At 44.5% G+C, this 23,923-nt stretch overlaps 1 protein-coding gene and 1 long non-coding RNA gene across 3 annotated transcripts in view; one reads left to right on the forward strand and one right to left on the reverse strand.

The window, feature by feature from the left end:
* The window catches only part of LOC140463208 (uncharacterized), a 38,825-nt gene extending 31,197 nt beyond the window's left edge, over positions 1–7,628 (reverse strand). For both annotated transcript variants that reach the window (XR_011954628.1, XR_011954627.1), the window contains exons 1-2: positions 7,402–7,628; positions 6,088–6,197 (exon numbers count right to left, since the gene is read on the reverse strand). This is a non-coding gene — a long non-coding RNA (uncharacterized lncRNA). The remainder of the gene's footprint in view (positions 1–6,087; positions 6,198–7,401) is intronic.
* A 1,373-nt stretch (positions 7,629–9,001) lies between these two features.
* LOC140462812 (elongation factor 1-alpha 2) overlaps positions 9,002–23,923 on the forward strand; it is a 39,015-nt gene continuing 24,093 nt past the window's right edge. Inside the window, exons 1-4 of the mRNA XM_072556137.1 lie at positions 9,002–9,117; positions 9,719–9,896; positions 14,527–14,706; positions 15,974–16,270. Of these exons, the coding sequence (XP_072412238.1) occupies positions 9,753–9,896; positions 14,527–14,706; positions 15,974–16,270 (621 nt within the window). The 5' untranslated portion in view covers positions 9,002–9,117; positions 9,719–9,752. The remainder of the gene's footprint in view (positions 9,118–9,718; positions 9,897–14,526; positions 14,707–15,973; positions 16,271–23,923) is intronic.

Raw genomic sequence — 23,923 nt, forward strand, 5'->3', positions numbered from 1 at the left:
AATTTGAAGTCCCTGTGTGTATTATAGAGAATAGCAAGGATTCGGTGCAAAGAAACAATTTAAAAATAGACATTGAAACCACACAACAATAGGTATACCTCTGAAGTATGGATGGCAGCAGTACAAGAAGATAGCTCATCATCATCTTATCGAGGGCATATAGGGGTTAAGGCACTAAATCTTGGTTGAGCTAATAATACCCATTTTCCATAATTGAATAAATAAATGAGTGTTCTTTGATGTAACTTTTTTAGGAAAATATCCTTCTACTAGAGTGATGCAGGTGAGGATAGTTTGAAGGTTCATAGTTCCACAAAGACTTTCTGCTTATCTCTGCAAACAACGGCAAATCGTGGCTGAATAATGTGACTTCTTTTATGTCCTTTCCAAAGAAATAGTTAGCAATAGTTGAAATATTTCTGAAGATGTGAATGATTCTTGTATTTTCCAGTGTTTTCTGTCCTTACCTATAAACTATAACAATGAAGAGAAGGTAAAAATCAGCTAACTTCTTGTGGTAGTTAAATAGTTTCTTGAAGACACTGATTCTTTTTTTTAATATCAGCTGTTGAGCTCTTGCTGAAACTTCCAAATTAATTAATGCAGGATATAAAATTATCATGCAAATTGTTCCAATTAGTGTAAAAGTTTCACTGTTATTATACAGTGAGTATATTATCAAGACTAGCAGTCCCTGTATATATTATAGAGAACAGAGTCCTTGTATATATTATAGAGAATAGCAGCCCCTGTATTATCGAGTTAAAAATCTCACAACACCAGGTTATAGTCCACAGGTTTATTTGGAAGTACTAGCTTTTGGAGCACTGGTCCTTATAGAGGTTAGCAGTTCCTGGATATATTGTCAAGAATAGCAGTCTCTGTGTATTTTGTAGAGAATAGTGGCTCATGTGTATTGTGCAGATGGTAGCAGTCCCTGTGTCTTATTGTGCATTGAATTTTGCATATATGTGTAGAACACAACAGCTACTTTCAGCATCACAGGATTAGCTGTCCCTGTGCATTATAAATAACATGTAATTTCTTGTGTACATTATGAGGAACAGCAGCTCCAGAAAACAAAGCAAGGAACATTCTGTATAGATTTCACTAAGAAACAGATGGACAGTTTATTGTGTTACCAAAAGACTCAATGTATATTTTCCTGTCTGTATCTTGTGTATAACCCAATGGTGAGCTTTGAATCTTGCTGATTGGCCAATTCTCACCACATGAAGTTCTAGCCAATAAGATCCCCATGTTTGCTGTGTTGTGCAGTGTATGGACCAACTAGATCCACATCAGATCAGGGCTAACAATTTATTTTTATTTTCCAATGTCTACTTTTAAATTGTTATTTAGCACTGAGTCCTTGCAGATTATATCTAGTTGAGATCTTGACATTCTCCCAATTCCTCCACCTCCGCCGCATCTACTCGGACAAGGAGACATTCCACTCGCGAGCATCCCAGGTGTCCATCTATTTTCAAGAGCGTGCTTCTCCTCCCTCCATCAGACAGACAGCCCTTCACCACACCACTTCCATTCCCTGTAACACCACTCTAAACACCTCCCCCCACCCCCACCCCAACACAATAAAGACAGAGACCCCTTGTCCTCACCGACCACCCCACCAGTCTCCGCATCCAATGCATCACCCTCAAACACTTCCACCAACTCCAAATAGACCCAACCACCAAGTACATCTTCTTCTCCCTATCCCTCTCTGCCTTCCGCAAGGACTGTTCCCTTCGACAGTTCACTTTATATATTAATGATCTGGATGAGGGGACTTACTGAGATATTTGTTTAAAATCACACAACACCAGGTTATAGTCCATCAGGTTTAATTGGAAGCACTAGCTTTCGAAGCGATGCTCCTTCATCAGGTGATTGTCATCAGATATTCGTATCATCGATAGTCACAGGTGAGGTGCCAGAGGACTGGATGTTGGCAAACATGGTCCCACTGTTTAAGAAGGGTGGTAAGAACAAGCCAGGAAACTATAGACCAGTGAGCCTGACGTCGGTGGTGGGCAAGTTGTTGGAGGGATCCTGAGGGACAGGATGTACATATTTTTGAAAAGGCAAGGACTGATTTGGGATAGGCAACATGGCTTTGTGCGTGGGAAATCATGTCTCACAAACTTGATTGAGTTTTTGAAGAAGTAACAAAAAGGATTGATGAGGGCAGAGTGGTAGATGCGATCTATATGGACTTCAGTAAGGCGTTCGACAAGGTTCCCCATGAGAGACTGGTTAGATCCCATGGAATACAGGGAGAGCTAGCCATTTGGATACAGAACTGGCTCACAGGTAGAAGACAGAGAGTGGTGATTAGATTACATTACAGTGTGGAAACAGGCACTTGGCCCAACAGGTCCACACCGACCCACCAAAGTGCAACTCACCAATGCCCCTACATTTACCCCTTACCTAACACTATGGGCAATTTAGCATGGCCAATTCACCTGACCTGCACATCTTTGGACTGTGGGAGGAAACCCACGCAGACACGGGGAGAATGTGCAAACTCCACACAGTCAGTCGCCTGAGGCAGGAATTGAACCCGGGTCTCAGGCGCTGTGAGGCAGCAGTGCTAACCACTGTGCCACCATGCCACCTGCTGTGGTGGAGGGTTGTTTTTCAGACTGGAGATCTGTGACCAGTGGAGTGCCACAAGGATTGGTGCTGGGTCCACTTTTCATCACTTACATAAATGATTTGAATGTGAGCATAAGAGGTTTGCAGATGACACCAAATTGGAGGTGTAGTGAACAGTGAAGAAAGTTACCTCAGATTACAATGGGATCTTGATCAGATGGGCTAATAGGCTGAGAAGTGGCAGACGGAGTTTAATTTAGATAATTTTGGGAAAGCAAATCTTAGCAGGACTTATACACTTAATGGTAAGGTCCCAGGGAGTGTTGCTGAACAAAGAGACCTTGGAGTGCAGGTTCATAGCTCCTTGAAAGTGGAGTCACAGGTAGATAGGATAGTAAAGAAAGTGTTTGGTATGCTTTCCTTTATCGGACAGGAGTTGGGAGGTCATGTTGCGGCTGTACAGGACATTGATTAGGCCACTGTCGGAATATTGCGTGCAATTTTGGTCTCCTTCCTATCGGAAAGATGTTGCGAAACTTAAAACGATTCAGAAAAGATTTACAAAGATGTTGCCAGGGTTGGAGGATTTGAGCTATAAGGAGAGGTTGAATAGGCTAGGGCTGTTTTCCCTGGAGTGTTGGAGGCTGAGGGGTAATCTTATAGAAGTTTATACATGAGGGGCATGTATAGGAAAAATAGACAAAGTCTTTTCCCTGGGGTTGGGGAGTCAAGAACTAGAGGGTGTAGGTTTACGGTGGGAGGGGAAAGATATAAGAGAGACCCTTTTCACACAGAGGGTGGTGCGTGTATGGAATGAGCTGCCAGAGGAAGTGGTGGAGGCTGGTACAATTGCAACATTTAAAAGGCATCTGGATGGGAATACGAATAGGAAGGGTTTGGAGGGATAAAGCCCGGGTGCTGGCAAGTGGGACTAGATTGGGTTGGGATATCTGGTCGGCATGGAGAGGTTGGACTGAAGCGTCTGTTTCCGTGCTGTACATCTCTATGACTCTATGACAGGGGGCATTCTGGCGAAGTTTGCCGATGATATGAAGTTAGGTGAACAGGCAGGTAGTACTGAGGAGGTGAGGAGGTTACAGAAAGATTTAGACAGTTTAGGAGAGTGGTCCAAGAAATGGCTGATGAAATGCAATGTGAGCAAATGTGAGGTCTTGCACTTCGGAAAAAAGAATACAGGCATGGACTATTTTATAAACGGTCAGAAAATTCATAAAGCCAAAGTACAAAGGGATCTGGGAGTGCTAGTCGAGGATTCTCTAAAGGTAAACATGCAGGTTGAGTTCATGGTTAAGAAAGCGAATGTAATGTTGTCATTTATCTGAAGAGGGTTGTAATGCAAAAGCAGTAATGTGCTATTGAGACTTTATAAAGCTTTGGTTAGGCCTCATTTCGAATACTGTGTCCAGTTCTGGGCCCCACACCTCAGGAAAGACATACTGGCACTGCAGCGCGTCCAGCGGAGATTAACATGGAAATGGAATGGTTGGCATAACATATGATGAATGGCTGAGGATCCTGAGATTGTATTCATTAGAGTTTAGAAGGTTAAGGGGAGATCGAATGTAAACTTACAAGATAATACATGGCTTAGAAAGAATGGACGCTGGGGAGTTGTTTCCATTAGGCGGGGATATTAGGACCCCCTGGGCATAGCCTTAGAATTAGAGAAGGGTCAATTTAGAACAGAAATGAGGAGAGATTTCTTCAACCAGAGAGTGGTGGGCCTGTGGAATTCATTGCCTTGGAGTGCAGTGGAGGCCGGGATGTTAAATGTTTTCAAGGCAGAGATTGATAAGTTCTTGATCTTGCAAGGAATTAAGGGATACGGGGAGAGTACAGGTAAGTGGCATTGAAATGCCCATCAGCCATGATTGAATGGCAGAATGGACTTAATGGGTCAAATGGCCTTATTCCACTCCTATGTCTTATTGTTTTATGGACAGTTCTTGGTTCACATCACTCTCCCCACTAACCCCCTGAACCCCCAGGTACCTTCCCCTGCAACTGGAAAAGATGCAAAACCTGCCAGCACATCAACCCCCTCACCTCCATCCAAGGCCTCAAACAGTCCTTCCAGGTGAGAAGAGGTTCATCTGCCTCTCCTCCAACCTAGTTTACTGTATCTGGTGCTCCCGATGTGGTTTTCTCTAAATCGGGGAGACCGAACGTAAACTTAGGGAACGGTTTGCCGAGCATCTCAGCCGGGCCCACAGGGGCCAACCGGACCTCCCAATCACCGCCCATTTCAATTCCCTTCCCACTCCTTTTCCAAAATGACCATCCTTGGCCTCCTCCATTGTCAAATCAAACCACAGCACCTATTGGAGGAACAACGCTTCATCTTCCACCTGGGCAGCCTACAGCCCGGAGGACTCAACATTGAGTTCTCCAATTTCAAATAATCTCTCTTCCCTTCCCCCAATGCCCTTCGCAGCTCCTCCCCCTTCCTTCCACTGCTCCCTGCCACCAATCCGATTCCTCCTGCCAGCGGGCAAAAGTGAGGATGGCAGATACTGGAGGTTAGAGTCCTGATAAAGGTCTTTTGCCCAAAACATCAATTCTCCTGCTCCTCAGATGCTGCTTTTTCCAGCACCACACTCTCAACTCTTCCTTCCATTGACCAACCTGATCATACCCCCTACCTGTCTTCACCTCTCCCCACTTCACCACTCTGCCCCCATCTCCCCCTTTATCTGCAGCTCCTCCCACATCCACCCCAGTCCTGAAGCGGGCTTCCACCCAAAACATTGACTTTTGCACCTCCTGATGCTGCCTGGCTTGCTGTGTTCTCCCAGCCTCCTGCCTATCTACTATATCTTGATGCATGGTATTTGTACGAGGGTGTTGACAGTATAGTGCACAGGGAGAGGCCATTTGATCATGGTTGTCCTACCTCTTGAAAAGGATGATCTAATGGGTCTCTCTTATCTGCTGTTTTCCCATAGCTCTGCATTTTGTTTCCCTTGTCAAGTATTTATCCAAACCCCTTTTGAAAGTTATCATTGAATCTCCTTCTACTACCCCTTTGTTGATTGTCTTAAATCTTAAGTCAACCTCCTGTTGCTAACCTGTTTACCAGTGGAAACATTTTCTCCCTGTTTACTTTCTCAAAATGTCTCATAATTTGGAACATCTTTTTTAAACCTTGCATTAATCTGCGCTGTTTCCATGGTAGAGATGGAAACAGTTTTGCTATTGATATGTTGAGCAAAATAATCAAAGGATCATTCTTCAACCCTGAATTGGGAAAAGGTGATGGCATAGTGGTCTTGTCACTACACTATGAATCCAGAGACTTAGGTAATGTTCTGGGGACCTGGGTTCAAATCCTGCTATGCTGGAATTTGAATTCAATGCAAAAAAATAAACCTGGTATTAAGAGTCTACTGATGACCATATGAGGGTCAGGAAATCCTATCTGGGTCACTAATATCCTTTAAGGAAGGCATCTGCCATCCTTACCTGCTCTGGTCGACATGTGACTCCAGACCCATCACCCACAGTGATGTGGTTGATTCTTAAGTGCCCTCTGGGTAATTGGGGATGGGCAATAAATTCTGGTCTGGCCAATTCTGTAATGAATGGGGAAAAAAAAAGAATGAGGAAGCAATTATTCAGAGAACAATGTGGAGCTGTCTTCCACATGAGTTGCTATCATTTACAATATACACAGAAATTGCTTTTAAAAATTATTTGTTCATGTGACATGGCTAATCCTGCTTTTGTCACCCATCCCTAATTGCCCAGAGGACAGTTAAGAGTTAACCACATTGCTGTAGGTCTAGAGTGATGGGTAGACCAGACCAAGTAAGGACATTAGTGAACTAAGTCGTTTTTTATGACAATAAGCAGTGACTACATGGTCACCACTTGACTAGTTTTAAACTTCCAGATGTTTGAAAATCAAATCCAAGTTTCACCACCTGCCATGGTGGGTTTCAAATCCAGAACATTACCCCTGGGTTCTGGATGACTAGCCCACTGACATTAACACTACAACAACACTGTTGCCTTCTCCAATTCTCGAAAACATACACAGAGATTGTCATTCCCTGTAGTATAGACAGGGGTGGCTACTGGCTACAATGCACACAGCAGCTGCAATTTCCCACATTAAACTCCCAAACCAAAGCAAAATACTACAGATTCTCAAAATCTGAAGCAAACACAGAGATTGCTGGAGAAACTCAGCAGGTCTGGAGAAAGGAATCAAGTTAATGCTTTGAGTCCAGTATGACTTTTCTCTAGTGTCATATCAGACTTGAAATGTTAACTGTTCCGCTCTCCACAGATGCTGACAGACCTACTGAGTTTTTCCAGCATTCTGTGTTGATTTCCTTGATCAAACACTAGATCCACATTATCTATCATATATACAGTAGCTGCTATGCTCTATGGTACGTAGAGAACATCATCCACTAGTATATAGAAAAAAAACAGCAATTCTGTCTAATATATGCAGGAAATGCGATACTCCACACACAGAGGCGATGATACCCATCAGTCTACACAGTGGCTGCTGCTCCCTACAATGTCCGCCATTGTTGCTATTGTCTACAGTATACAAAGAGTCTGCTATTCTGTATAATGTGTACAAGACCAGGCATTCTCTATAATATACAATAAGGCTGCCAATCTCTATGTTATACACATGATCTGCTATTTTCTGTCGTGTACACAAGAGTTGCTATTCCCTTTACTATACACTCAGACTCATTCTCTATAACATTCACCACAACTGCTATTCTATTGAATATAACAGATACTCTGTAATACCTGCAGTATTGTATTTGGTATGATATAAAGGGTATATTTTATTCCAGAATTTCTCTTTTCCTTGTTGCTTTTTCAGCTTTCTCTCCTCTCTTTCTCACCTCCCTTTTCCTCTTGCTCCTTCTGTTCATCCCTCTATCCTACCTGCTTTCTCTCTCACCTAGCTCCCTTTGTTTATCCATCTCTTCTGCCTCCTCTCTCCGATTTCCCTTTGCTTATCCCTCTATCCTCCCTCATTCTTCTGTTTATCCCTCTTTCCTCCCTCCCTCCCACGCTCTCTGTTCATCTCTCTATCCTCCCTCCTCTCTGCTTTTCCCTCTGTATTTATCTCTCTATCCTCCCTCCTCTCTCTTTATTTATCACTTTATACTTCCTCCCTCTCTGTCTGTATTTATCTCTCTACCGTCCCTCCCCCTCTCTGTTTATCTCTCTATCCTCCATCCCTTTCTCTTTTATCCCTCTATTCCCCCCACTCTCTATATCTCCCTATCCTCCCTCTCTCTCCTCCCTCCCTCTCTTTCTTATCCCTCTATCCTCCCACTCTCTCTATTTCTCTATCCTCTCTCTCTATCCACCCTCCCTCTCTCTCTCTTATCCCTCTATCCTCCCTCTCCCTCTGTTTATCTCTCTAACCTCCCTCCTTCCCTCTCTCTTATCCCTTAATCCTCCCTCTGTCTCTGTTTATCTGTATCCTCACTCTTTCTCTCTTATCCCTCTATCCTCCCTCTCTCTCTATTTATCCCTCCATCCTCCTACCCTCCCTCCCTCTTTATCCCTCTATCCTCCCTCTCTATTTATCCCTCTATCCTCCCTCTCTCTCTATTTATCCCTCTATCCTCCCTCCCTCTTTATCCCTCTATCCTCCCTCTCTCTCTATTTATCCCTCCATCCTCCCTCCCTCTTTATCCCTCTATCCTCCCTCGCTCCCTCTTTATCCCTCCATCCTCCCTCCCTTTTTAACCCTCTATCCTCCCTCTCTCTCCTCCCTCCCTTTCTTATCCCTCTATCCTCCCACTCTCTCTATTTCTCTATCCTCTCTCTCTATCCACCCTCCCTCTCTCTCTCTTATCCCTCTATCCTCCCTCTCTCTCTATTTATCCCTCCATCCTCCTACCCTCCCTCCCTCTTTATCCCTCCATCCTCCCTCTCTCTATTTATCCCTCTATCCTCCCTCTCTCTACTTATCCCTCCATCCTCGCTCTTTCTTTAACCCTCTATCCTCCCTCTCTCTATTTATCCCTCTATCCTCCCTGTCTCTCTATTTATCCCTCCATCCTCCCTCCCTCTTTATCCCTCTATCCTCCCTCGCTCCCTCTTTATCCCTCCATCCTCCCTCCCTCTTTAACCCTCTATCTTCCCTCTCTCTATTTATCCCTCTATCTCCCTGTCTCTCTATTTATCCCTCCATCCTTCCTCCCTCTTTATCCCTCTATCCTCCCTCTCTCTCTATTTATCCCTCTATCTCCCTGTCTCTCTATTTATCCCTCCATCCTCCCTCCCTCTTTATCCCTCCATCCTCCCTCCCTCTCTCCCTCTGTTTATCTCTCTCTCTCTCTCCGCAGTATGTTATTTTGGTGAAGGTTCTTTACCGCATTGCTGTAGGAGGGAGGGAGGGAGAAGGGAGGGAGGAGGCTTGTCAGTATTTGCTGAGACCGCCCACCGCCGTCCGCAATAAAGATCAGCGAGAAGCGGCAGCAGGTCTCCCCGGCAGCAGCGCAGGTAAGAGCGGGCAGGAGAGGCAGGATCACCCCGGGGGGAACAGGGAACAGAGCGGGGGCTAACCCTGGGGGAGGGATGGGCTATCTGCACTCAATAAGCAGGAGCTGTGTTACAGGGAGACAGAGTGAAAAAGGGATAATGGAAGGAGGGAGAGAGATGGTCAGATAGGGAAGGAGGAGGAATAGATAGATAAAAGGGCGCAGAGAGACAGAGTAATCCCAGGAATAAAACCAGCTATTCTTCCACACGGAGAGAGAGAGAAGCGATTGGGTGGGAAATGAAAAGAAGACAGTCTACAATGTAATCATTCCAGACAAAGAAATGTTTTAAAAGCAAGGAATTGGGAGATTGGGAAAGGTAATTACATTTAGGGAGAGGGCGGGATTGAGAGGGAGTTATATTTAGACCAATCTCCATGAACTGGAACCAGGCACCTGCTCGGATCCTTTGGAATATTCCCCCCGATCCTCTGGGGAGCCTTGAAAGCTGCGCTCCCTTCCCAAACCCACAACTGGGTTTGACCCTTTCACCTTCTCTGTGGCGGGGCTGACTCGGAGGATTCCCCCTCCCTGACCCCTCTCTCTCTCTGTGTCTGCTGCAGTGATCTGTCCCCAGCTCCAGCCCCAGCCCCAGCCATGGGCAAAGAGAAGATTCACATCAACATTGTGGTCATCGGTCATGTCGATTCCGGCAAATCCACCACCACCGGACACCTCATCTACAAATGTGGCGGCATCGACAAGAGAACCATCGAAAAATTCGAGAAGGAGGCGGCAGAGGTAACAGAGTCCTAGCAGCTTCCCACTTCATCCCAGCACCTTCCCATTTCATCTCAGTACCTTCCCAACTCCATCCCAGCTCCATCCCAACAGCTTTCCACTTCATCCCAGCACCTTCCCAACTCCATTCCAGCTCCATTCCAATAGCTTCCCACTTTATCCCAGCTCCATCCCAACCCCAACCCAGCTCCATCCCAACAGCTTCTCAACTCCATCCCAGCTCCATCCCAACAGCTTCCCGCTCGATCCCAGCAGCTTCCCACTTCATCCCAAATCCATCCCAGCAGCTCCACTCCAGCAGCATCCCAAATCGATCCCAGCAGCTTCCCACTTCATCCCAAATCTATCCCAGCAGCTTCCCCACTGAATCCCAGCTACATTGCAGCAGTTTTCCATCTCAATCTCAGCTCCATCCCAGCCCTGGTTCCAGCACTTTTCCCGCACAGCTTCTAAGATGTTACCATCAGTGTCCCAACACATTCCCAACGTATTCCTCCCATTGCTTTCAGCACAGTCACATTTCCAGTATGGTCCCAGTTGAGCCTCAGCAGAGCTTGGTCCACACCCCTGACCATATTAGGAGCAAAATAACCCTTAACCCAATATTGTAGAGGTTGAAAGATTATGTCCTATTTGTTTACAGTATATTTATATTTTAAATGTTCCTTTCCTTCATTTTAATTTTCTGGAGTAGGATTTGTTTGCAGATGGTGGTCAAATACTGTTTTTTTAAGAGCTATGACCTCACCATTTTGATGCCTGTCTGTTTATTATGAACTGTCCAGGTTTGACCCCAGTGTTTGCTGGGATTGAGTTAACCTGCAGGTCACTGGGTGAGCCCCTGGGAGAAATGTCTGACTTTTTTTAAAAATGCACAGTTGTCCCCATTTCTTCATTGATTCTAAAGTGATTGAAGATGTTATCATTGGCTGTTGGCATTGGGTGGGGCAGTGGGTTAAATAAAGACATCCCAGATCTGCCCGTTCAGAGTTGGAAACTTGCCATGGACTATGATTGCAATGCCAACCATTCTAACAAACCAGTTAACAATTGGCCGTTTGCTGATCATGTGATTGGTGACAGCTTGTGGTTTGTGAGGTCCAGAATGATGGAAGCAAGCAGACATGGGGACCATTCTTTGAAATGGCTTCTCTTTATTGTGTTACAGTTTGTGTCCTCCAGGCTTGACCAGGTGATGTTTTCTGGGCCAATGTCCTGGCTGGCATTCTCTAAAGTTCACACCAACTTCCTTTCACCTCCCATTGGTTCATCTACATTACCTTCTCCTCTACAACAGCACCTCAATTTGCAAATTTCTCAACCTTGTTTTTAAATCCTTCCATGCCTCATTCCTCCTGTCTTTGTAATCTCCTGTGGCCCCACAAACCTCTGAAATTGCTGCACATCTTCAGTTTAGTACATGTTCATTTTAATCTCTGCCTTTGATGACCTACAGCTGCTTGAACTCCAACCCCTCTCTCTCTCGCTCCATCTCCTCCTTAAAACTCATCTCACCTGGCCAAATAATCCCTTTAGTGGTTTGATGACCTTTTTTGATAATGTTACTATGAATCTTGGATTTCTTTATTACCTTAATGGTGCTGTATAAATGCAACCTGTTGTCCTTGGTTTCCATGGTGATCTATTCCAGGTTCAGTGTCTTTGCTGACTCACTAATGGGTCAGACCTTTCCATAGTTGTCATTCGCCAGGCATTCAGAATATTCCAGTAATGTGGATGTGATGGCTGCAGGATTGAACTAATTTTACTTGTGCTTTTTCTGACACCTGCTATTATTTTTCAAAGCTGATACGTTTTGGGAATTATCTGTGAACATGGGACCTTAACCACCATCGACATCAATTTTTGTTTTGCATTTAATGTCAAATGTGTTTGTCTAGTGATTCAGCAATTCTGTGCTCATTGTTTACCCTTTTTCCATTTTTATATTCTTTACCCATCTCATGGATGACTCTTCAGATGCAGAGAATGTGCTTTGAAAGTGGTTGGAAATATGGCAGAACATTCTGGAAGCTTCAAGGCACCCTCTTTTCCCTGGCCCCACCCAACTAATCATGTCTCAGGATTCCCTGTCATCCTGGTAATATATCCTGCCTCACATCCACCTGCTCCCACTGATCGGTCACTTTGACAATATCCACCCCAGCCTCAAGTCGAAACTGCCCACCACACCTTTGTTACATCCATATTGGTTATTCCATCTAAAACAGACATAGCTGGAGAAACTCAGCAAGTCTGGAAGCACCTGTGGAGAGAGAAACAGAGTTAATGACCCTTCATCAAGCAATTGGACCCGAAATGTTAACTCTGAGCTGCTGAGATGTTCCCAGCAATTTATGCTTTTGTTTCAGAAATGTGGAATTCCTACAGTGCAGAAAGAGACCATGCACCACTGAGTCTGCGCTGATCCTCCATCAGCATCCCTCCCTATCCCCAGAACACCACATCTCCCATAAGACTGTAAGTCATAGGAGCAGAAATTAGGCCATTCAGCCCATCGAGTCTGCTCAGCTATTCAATCATGGCTGATAGGCTTTTCAACCCCATTTTCCCGCTTTCTCCCTGTAACCTTCGATCCCCTTGGCAATCAAGATCCTATCTATCTCCGTCTTAAATACACTCAATAAACTGACCTCCACAGCCTTTTGTGGCAATGAATTCTATAGATTCCCCACCCTCTGGCTGAAGAAGTTTCTCCTTATCTCTGTTCTAAAAGGTTTTCTCTTTACTCTAAGGCTGAGGCCTTGAGTGCTCAATTCTCCTGCCCATGGCTAATCCCTGGACACTATGGGCAATTTCCCATGGCCAATCCACCCTAAACTGCACATCTTTGGACTGTGGGGAAAACCAGAGCACACAGAAGGGACCCACGCAGACACAAGGAGAAAATATAAACCCCACACAGGCAGTCACATGAGGCTGGAATTGAACCCAAGCCCCTGGTGCTGTGAGGCAGTAGTGCTAACCACTGAGCCACCATGACACCTATATCTTCAGTATCTGTAGTTCTTGGTTTTATTATTTGATTATTCCAGTGTTGTCCTGGTTGGTCACCCAACCCCAAACTTCAGCTTGTTTTAAACTCTGCTACCGTTTTCCTATTTCTCACCATGTTCCCTTCATGCATTGACCCCTCCGTGCCCTGGCTGGGACACTGGTTTGAAGGTGTGTGACCTCGCAGTTAGCTAGAAGTTCCTGCGCAGCAGGACAGTTGCTTCAAAATGCCACGTGGGTGGTTCCCGCACAGAGGACCTCATCTTCAAACAAGCTGGCTAGTTCTCCACAAATACAGTCCACAGTGATTGGTTCGTGTCCAGAAACACCTCCATTGTAAAATTCTCATCCTTGTATTCATAACCCCCCATGAATTCATTCATCCCCATCTCTGTAATTGTCTCTGTCACATCAGTATCACTGGACAGCTAGTGCCAGTGGTGTTGTGGGATTGTCACTGGGCTCATAATCGAGAGACCCAGGTTAATGTTCTGGGCACCTGGAGTAAAATCCTGCCATGGCAGAAGTTTGAATTCAGTAAGAATCTGGAAGAGAGAGCTGGTGTAATGGTGGTCATGAAGCCACTGTCCATTGTCTTTAAGCCCATCTGGGTCACCACTGTCCTAGGGAAGGGAATCTGCTATCCTAACCTGGTCTGGTCTACATATGACTCCAGACCCACAGCAATGTGGTTGACTCTTGACTGCTCTCTGATAAAGGGTCCAGCAAGTCACTCGGTGATACTCAAGAAGTTACCTCACCTCGCAGCCTTCCCTTAGGGACAGTGAGGGATCCAGGTTCAATTCCAGCCTTGGGCAACTGTCTGTGTGGAGTTTGCACATTCTCCCTGTGTCTGCGTGGGTTTCCTCCGGGTGCTCCGGTTTCCTCCCACACTACAAAGATCTGCAGGTTAGGTGGATTGGGCAAAGAAATTCCGGGTTATAGGGGCAATCTGGGTGGGATGCTCTTTAGAGGCTTGCTGTGCATTTGATGTAATGAATGCTTCCACATAGTAGGGGTTCTATAATAGTTTGGAGGGATGACCTGGAACTTGTCAGAATCATTGGTTCTTATAGCCAACAACAAATTACTTTGATGTTGCACCTTCAATGTCGGAAAACTTCCCAGCATGTTCCACAGGAACATAATCAACATTCAGGAAGCTTGGATCAAGTTAATCAGCATCATAAGACCATAAAGACATAGGACATAGTAAGGCCATTCGGCCCATCGAGTCCACTCCACCATTCAATCATCACATATAGACTGCAATGAGCTGCCAAAACAGGCAGTGGATAGACTAATCCTCAAGGGGAACCCGCTAAATATTTGAAACAGGACAACATTCAGGTCTGTAGTGAGACCGCAGAGCAGTTGAACTAATTGGATAGCTCTTTCACAGAGCTTGCACAGGTAGGAGAGGCTGAATGACCTCCCTTTGAACTCTGCAATCTGGATAAGTGATGTTTTGTCCAAGTTCGATATTCTTGTAAATACTTTCCTTGCAAACTCCCACATTGTTTTAAAAGGTGTCGATTCTGTGGTAAGCGTTTGATGATCTTTGCAGTGTGAATATCTCATTGACACAGAACCTATTCTGATCACTCTTGCTCAGATGGGTAAAGGTTCCTTCAAATACGCCTGGGTCCTGGACAAGCTGAAAGCTGAACGTGAGCGAGGCATCACTATTGACATCTCTCTGTGGAAGTTTGAGACACCAAAGTATTACATCACCATCATTGATGCTCCTGGCCACAGGGACTTCATTAAGAACATGATCACTGGAACCTCTCAGGTCAGTGAAAAGCTGTGGGAGGCCAAAGCAGATTTCCAAACTTGAAATCAAAGCATTTTATTCCTCCCTTTCCTGATTTTTACCCTGTCTGGTCAATTCTGTTCAAACATAATCAGACAAAATTGACCTTGAGCTAAATAAAATGGGAATCAGGACAGGTGATTAATGGCTTGGGTCAATGAGAAAAACTTTAAAGACAATCTTGAGGGAAACAAAACAGAGAGGTGACGGTACAGCCAGCAGTGTTTTGATGAAGGGAGTAGGGAATAGTAAGTGGATTAGAGTTGAGGACTCACAGTTTTCAGGGTGGTACTGGGTGTGGTTCTAAAGGTGTTGTCAAGATTCTGAACCTCACCAGAGTGACATATCTCTGTGAAAGCAGTTAGTGAGGGCAACCAGGCTATTCGCTCATAGAGGGCATCACAGGCTAGACCAGTTCTCCATTATGACATGATGTAGAGATGCTGATGTTGGACTGGGGTGGACAAAGTCAGAAATCACAACACACCAGGTTATCATCCAACAGGTTTATTTGGAATCACAAGCTTCCAGAGCACTGCTTCACCTGATGAAGGAGCTGTGCTTTGAAAGTTTGTGATTTCAAATCAACCTGTTGGACCATAACCTGGTGTCAAGTGACATCTGACTCCATTATGACAGACACACATTCACAGTCTCCTGCAGGCAACCTTGGGTGACAACACAGAGTGAGCCTGGGCTGACATTTGTGAATTCCTAACCCAGTGGTTCTGCATCAGATTATTGGGCATAGCAGTTATGTTACTGAACTGGTAACCTGGAACCTGATTGGCAATTGAAGCCCAAATTAGCTTCAAACTGATGAAAGTCATCTACAAATAGATCATAAAAGCGGTGGATTGTTTGACAAAATTAAATACTCCTTTAGAGGAGCAAAGCTGCAGTTCTTAGTCAGGTTGGACCTATATATGACTGAAAGGGGCTGGATCCAAGAATTGCAAAGATTTCAGAGGGTTATGGATTGTGAGGCCATGGATGGATTTGAAAATAAGGGAGGGAATTTTAAAACCTGGGGGCTTGGTTCTGAGTTTGCCAGCGTGGGTCAGTGGGAGTGCAAAGATCAGTGGTTAATGATCAGAGGGAACAGTGAGCTCTGGGGTCAGAGGGCAGAGTGTAATTGTAAAGGAGCTCTGTCGACAGTGAATGGAGGGGTCAAGGGTTGGTGCCCACAGGGGTCAGATAGCATGACTTTGACGATACGTGTGTGTGTCTCTCTCTGTCTGTCCAGGCTGACTGCGCTGTGCTGATAGTGGCTGCTGGTGTTGGTGAATTTGAAGCTGGCATCTCCAAGAACGGCCAGACCCGTGAGCACGCACTCCTGGCCTACACTCTCGGAGTGAAGCAGCTCATCGTGGGGGTCAACAAAATGGACTCCACCGAGCCTCCGTACAGTGAGAAGCGCTACGATGAAATTGTGAAGGAAGTTAGCGCCTACATTAAAAAGATTGGCTACAACCCAATCACTGTCCCCTTTGTGCCAGTGTCCGGTTGGCATGGTGATAACATGTTGGAGGCCTCACCCAATGTGAGTAAGAATTGCCTGTGAACATTCAGAATCCATGTTTAATTTTCTCCCAGAGAAATGACAGGTTTTTATGGACAGCGAGACCTGAAATTCCATACAAGTCAAGATTCTTATCCCAAATTGTCTCCTCCTGAAAGGATTGATGTTTGCTAGTCAGTATGATGATGATTGATTCCATGTTGGGGTACAGTTCTCTAAACACTACTAGTTCTCCTAGTGGGGTCCAGTTGTACCCGGTTTTGGGGTGTGGGCTCCAACCTCTGTTGGTATGCTGTGGTAATTTTTCACCCCAGTACCTATTTGTCCATCCAGGAAGGACAGACAGTGAGGGTGCATTGAGGGGAATACAAAGCAGACTAAAATGGGCTCAATGTACACGTGTGTAAACGCTTGGAACATGGTAAATAGGATTGGTGCCTGCACAGATACTCACCTGAGATTATTATTTAATTGCAATAACAGACAGTCAGCTCAAAGCAGGAGAGGATTGAGTACTTGTTTGCCTGTTTACAATGTCTTTCAATCTTGGAATGGTTTCAGCACTGAAGAAGGCCATTTAGCCCATTGAGTTAATGCTAACCCTTTACAAGTGTCATTCAGCTTGTCTGACTCCTCCATTCCTTTTCCTAGCCGTGCAAAGATTTTCTCTCTGGCTATTTAGTCCTATTCTTCATGGCACTGTTGCTTGCTCTGTCATTCACCTTGAATTAATGTCTGCTTATTATCTCTTTCACCAGCGGGAACAGTAACTCCTCCTCTACTCTGGCCATCCACTTAAACCCCTCTAATTAAAAACACATCTAATCAGAAAGACCTCCTGTGAATCTCCTGAAAGGAGAACAGTCCCAGCTCCTCCAATTGATCCACCTAACTGAAGTCCCTGATCTCAGGAACTTGTGTGGATCACAGAAACATCTGATCCAATCTGACTTGAATACCTTCACATCCATCCTAAAGTGTGACATCCAAAACTGGAAATAATACTGAACATGAAACTGAGGCAGTTTATAAATGTTTCCATATCCTATGGTTGCTGTTATACTGAGTACTGTTATTAAGCAGATCCCTGTGACCTTACTAACCACTTCCCGAACCTGCCTTACAACCCTCAATCAGTCTGTGCACACACATTGTAAACAGAACTTTTTTTTTCTTTATTCAGGTAAGTTGGAAAAGGAATCACAGAGTGGATGGCAATATTGGTCAAATATAACGTTAATAAATTGGAGAGTGATGATATACTTCACGAGCAAAGACAGACTCCAGTTTATCAGAATTTAGGAAGGTTGGGGGAAGTTGTGAAGCTATTGAGTGTGTGTAGGACTGTGCTACAGTGCAACAATTGTGAGGAGGTGATATTGGACTAAATACTGACCAGTGTTTGTCTGGTGAGAATGAAGGACTGAATATTGGAATATAGGCTGAGTTAATATTGGAAAGGGAGAAGAGGTGGCAGAGTTCCTGATTTGTGTCCAATATGTACATAGAACGAGGAAGTATTTCCATACTTCATTCCAGGGAATCAAATGGGGGATTTTTCAGTAGGTGGGGAGCATTTGATAAACAACAATCAAAATATAATTAGGTTAACTGGAGCAGATTAATCAGCCCCAAGAATCTGCTCCAGTGTTCAATGGTATCATAGTTAATCTGCAATTTAGCTAACTATACCCACCATCCCTTCATCATTAACAAAAGTCTACAGTCTCTGATTTGAGATTAACAATAGACCTGGAAGCAATTGCTGTTTCAAGAAAAGAGTTCCAAACATTTATCATCTTCTGTGCATGGAAACTTTCCCTAAATTCACTTTAGTTAAATTTGAAACCAAGCTTCCTTGTTTTAGACATCCGATAAATTTTCTCTCCCCTATCTGTTTCTCTTTAATATGTTGCAGTTTTCAATCAGGTCAATTCTTTACATTCTGGGTTCCAAGGAATATTAACGTTAGTTTATGAAATCTCCCCTTGCATTCTAAACATTAGAGTCAAGATTCATTCTGGGGAATTGAGACAACTCTCCTTCCAAGGCCGGTCTCTCCTTCCTGAGCGTGGAGCCCAGAGCGACTCCAGGGGGTGGGGGTCTAACCAGGGCTTTGTATCACTGCGGTAGGATTTCTATTCCCTTGTATTCTAATCTTCTAGATACAGGAGCAGCTTTCATTTCCTGATTTGTTATTTTTTGTTTCTGTTCATGACATTTCAATATAGTTGCACTACTAGGTCTCTTTGGACCTTCACTGTTTCCATCATTTTATCATTTCAGATATTCTTCTTTCAGGTCTGATGTGAATGCTGATGTTGAAGTTAATTTAACACTGTTTTGCCTGTTCACTCAATGATGCAATACCTCTTTGTAATTTTATGCCACTATCAACGTTATCACTCCCCAGCTTTCTCCTCCATCCTCTGTATCATTAATAAACATGATGAACAGTTGACGCTCCAACACAGATCCTTGTGGGACACCATACACAGGTTCTGCCAATTTGAGAAGGTGCCCATTCTGCCTCCTCTCTGTTTCCTGCCACTGAATCTCATTTCCAAACCTGCTCAATACTTCACCTTCAATCCCAAACATTTCAACAATGAAAAGTTTTGAACAGTGATGAAGAAGGCTGAGGGAAATTTCCAATTTGAAATATTTAAGGAAGAGTCGTTTCAGTAAAGCTGGGAAAGAATCTGGTGAAATTGGATCAAAGATTGACAGCTTAAAGGGCAAAGGAGCAATATCAGTCATGGGACTTTACGAGGGGGTGGACTGGACACATTCACAGCGGAAGGGAAGTTGTCCAAGGATACAACTCCCTGAATTGCAACATCTAAAAGTCAGCTCTGTCGTTCAATGAAGAAGCAAAGAAATACAAACAGGACAAGGGAGCACCGAACAGAAAATAATAGAATGAAGAGAGAGTTTGAGAACAGATGAGCAGATGATATAAAAGAGAACTAAAGTCTTTTCTGAATGCATGTATCGTAAAAGGCTACCCCAATTAACAATGTGCAAATGAAGGACCAGCTTTCTGTGGTGGTGAAGGGCACAGCTGATAAGTTAAAACCAAATGAATGCTTTGCACCTGTTTTCACTGAGGAAATAACAATAGAGAGAGAGAGACAATCATGCCATCCGTTAGGATGAAAATAGCTAAAACTGAACACCATAAAAGATAGGATTCATTGTAAGTTACTGAGAGAAGTAAGGATAGATATTTTAGACACCCAAACTGCAATTTCCTAATCTTCCTTAGATATGCAGGTGGTGTCAGACTGGACAATTGTAAATGTTACTCCCCAGTTTGAAAATGCAGAGAGGGATAAAACCTGCATCAACTGATCAGACAGTAAACATGGTGAATACAAGAGCAAACCAGAGGCTAACAGTACTGCAGTGAGTAACTCACCTCCTGACTCCCCAAAGCCTGTCCACCATCTACAAGGCACAAGTCAGGAATGTGATGGAATACTCCCCCGACTCGCTTGGATGGGAGCAGCTCCAACAACACTCACGAAGCTCAATACCATCCAGGAATTACAACAGTTAAAAGGGACCTGGATAGGTATATGATTAGGAAGGGTTTAGAGGGATATGGGGCAAATAAGAACGAGGAGCAGGTGTAGGCCATTTGGCCCTTCGAGCCTGCTCCACCATTCAATAAGATCATGGCTGAACTTTTCATGGCCTCAGCTCCACTTAGCTGCCCTCTCACTGTATCCCTTAATTCCTTTACTGTTCAAAAATTATCGATCTTGGCTTTAAAAGCATTTACTGAGGAAGCCTCAACCAATTCTCTGGGCAGGGAATTCCACAGATTCACAACCCTCTGGGTGAAGAAGTTCCTTCTCAATTCAGTCCTAAATTTGCTCCCCCCTAATTTTGAGGCTATGCCCTCTTGAACTAGTTTCACCTGCCAGTGGAAACATCCTCTCTACTTCTATTTTATCTATTCCCTTCATAATTTTATATGTTTTGATAAGATTCCCCCCCCCATTCTTGTAAATGCTGGCAAATAGGACTAGATTCATTTAAGGTATCAGGTTGGCATGGACTAGTTGGACTGAAGGGTCTGTTTCCGTGCTGTACATCTCTATGACTCTATGACAACTTGATTGGCACTACATCCACAAACATCCACTCCCTCTGCCATTCATGCTCAGTAGCAGCAGTGTAGACTATTTTCAAGATACACTGCAGAAATTCACTAAAGATCCTCAGACAGCACTTCCAAACCCATGGCCACTCCCACCTAGAGGACAAGGGCAGCAGATACATGGGAACACCACCCCCTGCAAGCTCCCCTCCAAGGCACTCACTATTCTGACCTGGAAATATATCGCCGTTCCCTCACTGTTGCTGGGTCAAAGTCCTGGAATTCCCTTCCTAAGGGCATTGTGGGTCTACCCACAGCACATGGACTACAGCGGTTTAAGAAGGCAGCTCACCCCCACCTTCTCAAGGGACAACTAGGGATGGGCAATAACCACAGGGCCCAGCCAGTGGCACCCATGTTCCACAGTAAATTAAAGAATTGTTAAATATTAATGATCTGGACTTGGGTACACAGGACAAAAATTCAAAGAGTGTAAAGGATACAATAGAGTTCAGGAGGATGTGGCCAGGTAGTGACATGGTTGGATACATGGGAGATGAAATTTAGAGGAGATGTGGGGTTTCAAAAGGAACAGGCAGGCTACTCATGGGGATAGAGCAGGGACTGGGATTGATTGGATTGCATTGAAGACAGCATGTATTTGATGGGCTGAATTGTCTTCTTCTGTGCTGTAAGGACCCCATGACACTAAAAATGTAAAATGATTTATTTTAATGGGAGGAATGAGTCAATAAAAGACAGTGTGGAAGGCACAGTATTGAAGGCAGGGTGTATGATCAGGGAGATGTATGTATTTAAAGCATAGAGAATGACACAGCAAAATGATATGTGGGTACCTCCGCTTTATAAATACAGGTATGGAAATTATCCTCAAACTTTATAAACAATGGTGAAGCCAACTCTGGAAATGAGTTGGGTTCAGTTTTGGGTGCCGCACATTAGGAAAGATGTCAAGGATTTGCTGAGGGCGTTGAGGGTGAGTGGTTCCAGTGAGGAGGAGGAAGTGGAAAAAATGGCACTCCTCTTCGAGTGATGAAGGTTCAATAGAGATTAAATTGAGGTGTTCAAATATTTGAAAGGTTTTGATGGAGTGAATGAGCAGAGACTGTTTCTAAGTGCAGGAAGCTGGGCAGTTTTGGTGGGACTGTACCAATAGAGTACAATGGGTAGTGTTGGTCTCCTTACCTCAGGAAGAGGCCACCTGCAGTGAAGGTGATAGAGGACAGGCTCCCTGGGATGAGGTGGATGGGAGACTGAGCACATTGTGATTAGCAGAGATTAGCAGAAAGGTCTCATTGAGACCTAGACAAGATGGTGAAGTGACCTGGGAGATTGTCAGCCCTTGGCTGGCCAATGGGAGGAAGAAGGCAGAGAATAAAGGTCATGGCTCTGTCCTGTAAGTGGTAACACATGATCTGGGATCCCCTCCCCTAGTCCCGAGATCCATTTTGAAATCACAGCTTCTATCTAAATTGATAGATGACTTGAATGACGGAAACTCGAGCTGTATACAGTATATCAAAATCTTATGACAACACTAATTACCCGATAATGCCAGTAGGGCACATGGGAATTGAAAATCACAAAGGAGCATTAATCAATTTACTGTATCGGCAATGGTTTTAATGTAGGAAAGTGTGAGATCATCCACTTCAACTCATGAAAGACAAATCTGAATATTTTCTAAGCAATGAGAAGTTAGGCACTGTGGGTGAGCAAAGAGATTGCAGATTCAAGTGTAGAATTGATTAAAAGCTGGTCACAGGTACTAAAATAATGTCAAAGTTTAATGATGGCCTTTATCTTGAGTGGTGTGCAGGGTCTCGGGTGGGTGTTGTGGTACAGAGCCCGTTCAGAGTAATCACAGCCAGTTTTGAGCATCAGAAGGGGAAAAGGGATGTTGGATAAATGCAGCACGCATTTGTCAGAATGGTGGTGGAACTGAAAAGGTTAAATAGTGTGGGAGGGTCGGTTCAAAAGGAACTAGCATGGCTACTCATGGGGATAGAGCAGGGGACTGGGATTGATTGAACTCTTTTGTCTCGAGTAGAGATGACCTGAGTGGGTTGCTTAAAATGTGAATGGGCATTTGATAGGGTGGAGGCAGAAATGATTTTGTGTGGTGAGGAGTCAACTGAGACAGAATAATGGAATTGAGGTACAATGTAGCTCCAGTCAGGTGGAATGTTTGAGCAGGTCAGAGGTGCTGTAGGATCTCCTGTTGCTGTTTGCTCACAGAGTGGGGGCTGGAAGCTGACATTCACTCACTGCCCATGAGCAGTTGCCTGAGCTGTGTATTTTTAACAGAGAGAGTTGGTGTCACTGATGATATTTATGTAAAAAGCTGAGCCACGTGCCCATAGATGGGATAAATGATGACCATCTTTATTTTTATCACCTGAGTAACCTCTCGGTCTCTATCCATCGTTCTGTAATGTACGGACCCAGCTCTCTGCTCACTGAGCTTCGAGGTTATATGGATTGGGGGGGGGGGGGGATTAAACAGTGAAGCCACGGCATTGTTCACTTTATCAGCTTTGTGACACAGCACCAGCCCAGCTCGCTGTCTGAAATGGATACATGATGTCAGCTGGCAGCTATAAAAAGATGAGGGTCTGGCAAGTCAGGCAACAGCAGGGAACATTCCAGAATCTTGGGTCCAGAGCCAATCTGTCATCCGATCAGTTACTTTTCTTTGAAAATGTCAGCAGATCTGCATTTGGAGGGAGACTTTCATTTCTCTCCTGACTTGCACAGCCTTAACATTTCTCCCTTGGATAAGATGCACATTAAATAAAAGCACCTGGTGTGGGGGAGGAACCTGTTTAAGTGGATCAAAGATTGGCTGCTGAAGGAACAGGAAGCAGAGAGGAGCAATCAGTGGGTCTTTATAGGGCTGGCTGGGTCTCCTGTCGAGAGTGTGGTGCTGGAAAAGCACAGCAGGTCAGGCAGCATCTGAGGAGCAGGAGAATCAACGTTTCGGGCAGAAGCCCTTCATCAGGAATGGGTTTTTGCCCAAAACATTGATTCTCCTGCTCCTCGGATGCTGCCTGACCTGCTGTGCTTTTCCAGCAACACACTCTCAACTGTAATCTCCGGCATCTGCAGAGTCCTCACTCTGTTCCAGCCAGGTCTCATGGTTGGTGTGTCGTGGGGATCGGTGCTGGGCCCACAATTCCTTGCCATTTATAGAAATTATGTGGATGTAGGGATTGGAGGTATAGACCTCCATTTGCTGAAGAAAGGTAGGTCAGAGAGTGAGTTGAAAAGAGATCATAAGGAGCCTACCAAGGGATAGAGATCGGGTCAGTGGGTGGACAAAGATCTGGCAAATGGAGTACCTTGTGGGAAAGTGTGAAATTGTCCATTTTGACAGAAAGAATACAAAGAAGAGTCTTATCTAAACAGTGAGAAGTGGCGGAACTCTGAGATACAGAGGGAGCTGGGTGTCCCAGTGCATGTTTCACAGAAGGTTAGTCTGCAGATACAGCAAGTCATCAGGAAAACTAGTAGGATGTTACTGTGAGGGGAATTGAATGTCGATT

Source organism: Chiloscyllium punctatum, chromosome 37 (assembly GCF_047496795.1).
Source record: "Chiloscyllium punctatum isolate Juve2018m chromosome 37, sChiPun1.3, whole genome shotgun sequence".
Classification (NCBI taxonomy): domain Eukaryota; kingdom Metazoa; phylum Chordata; class Chondrichthyes; order Orectolobiformes; family Hemiscylliidae; genus Chiloscyllium; species Chiloscyllium punctatum.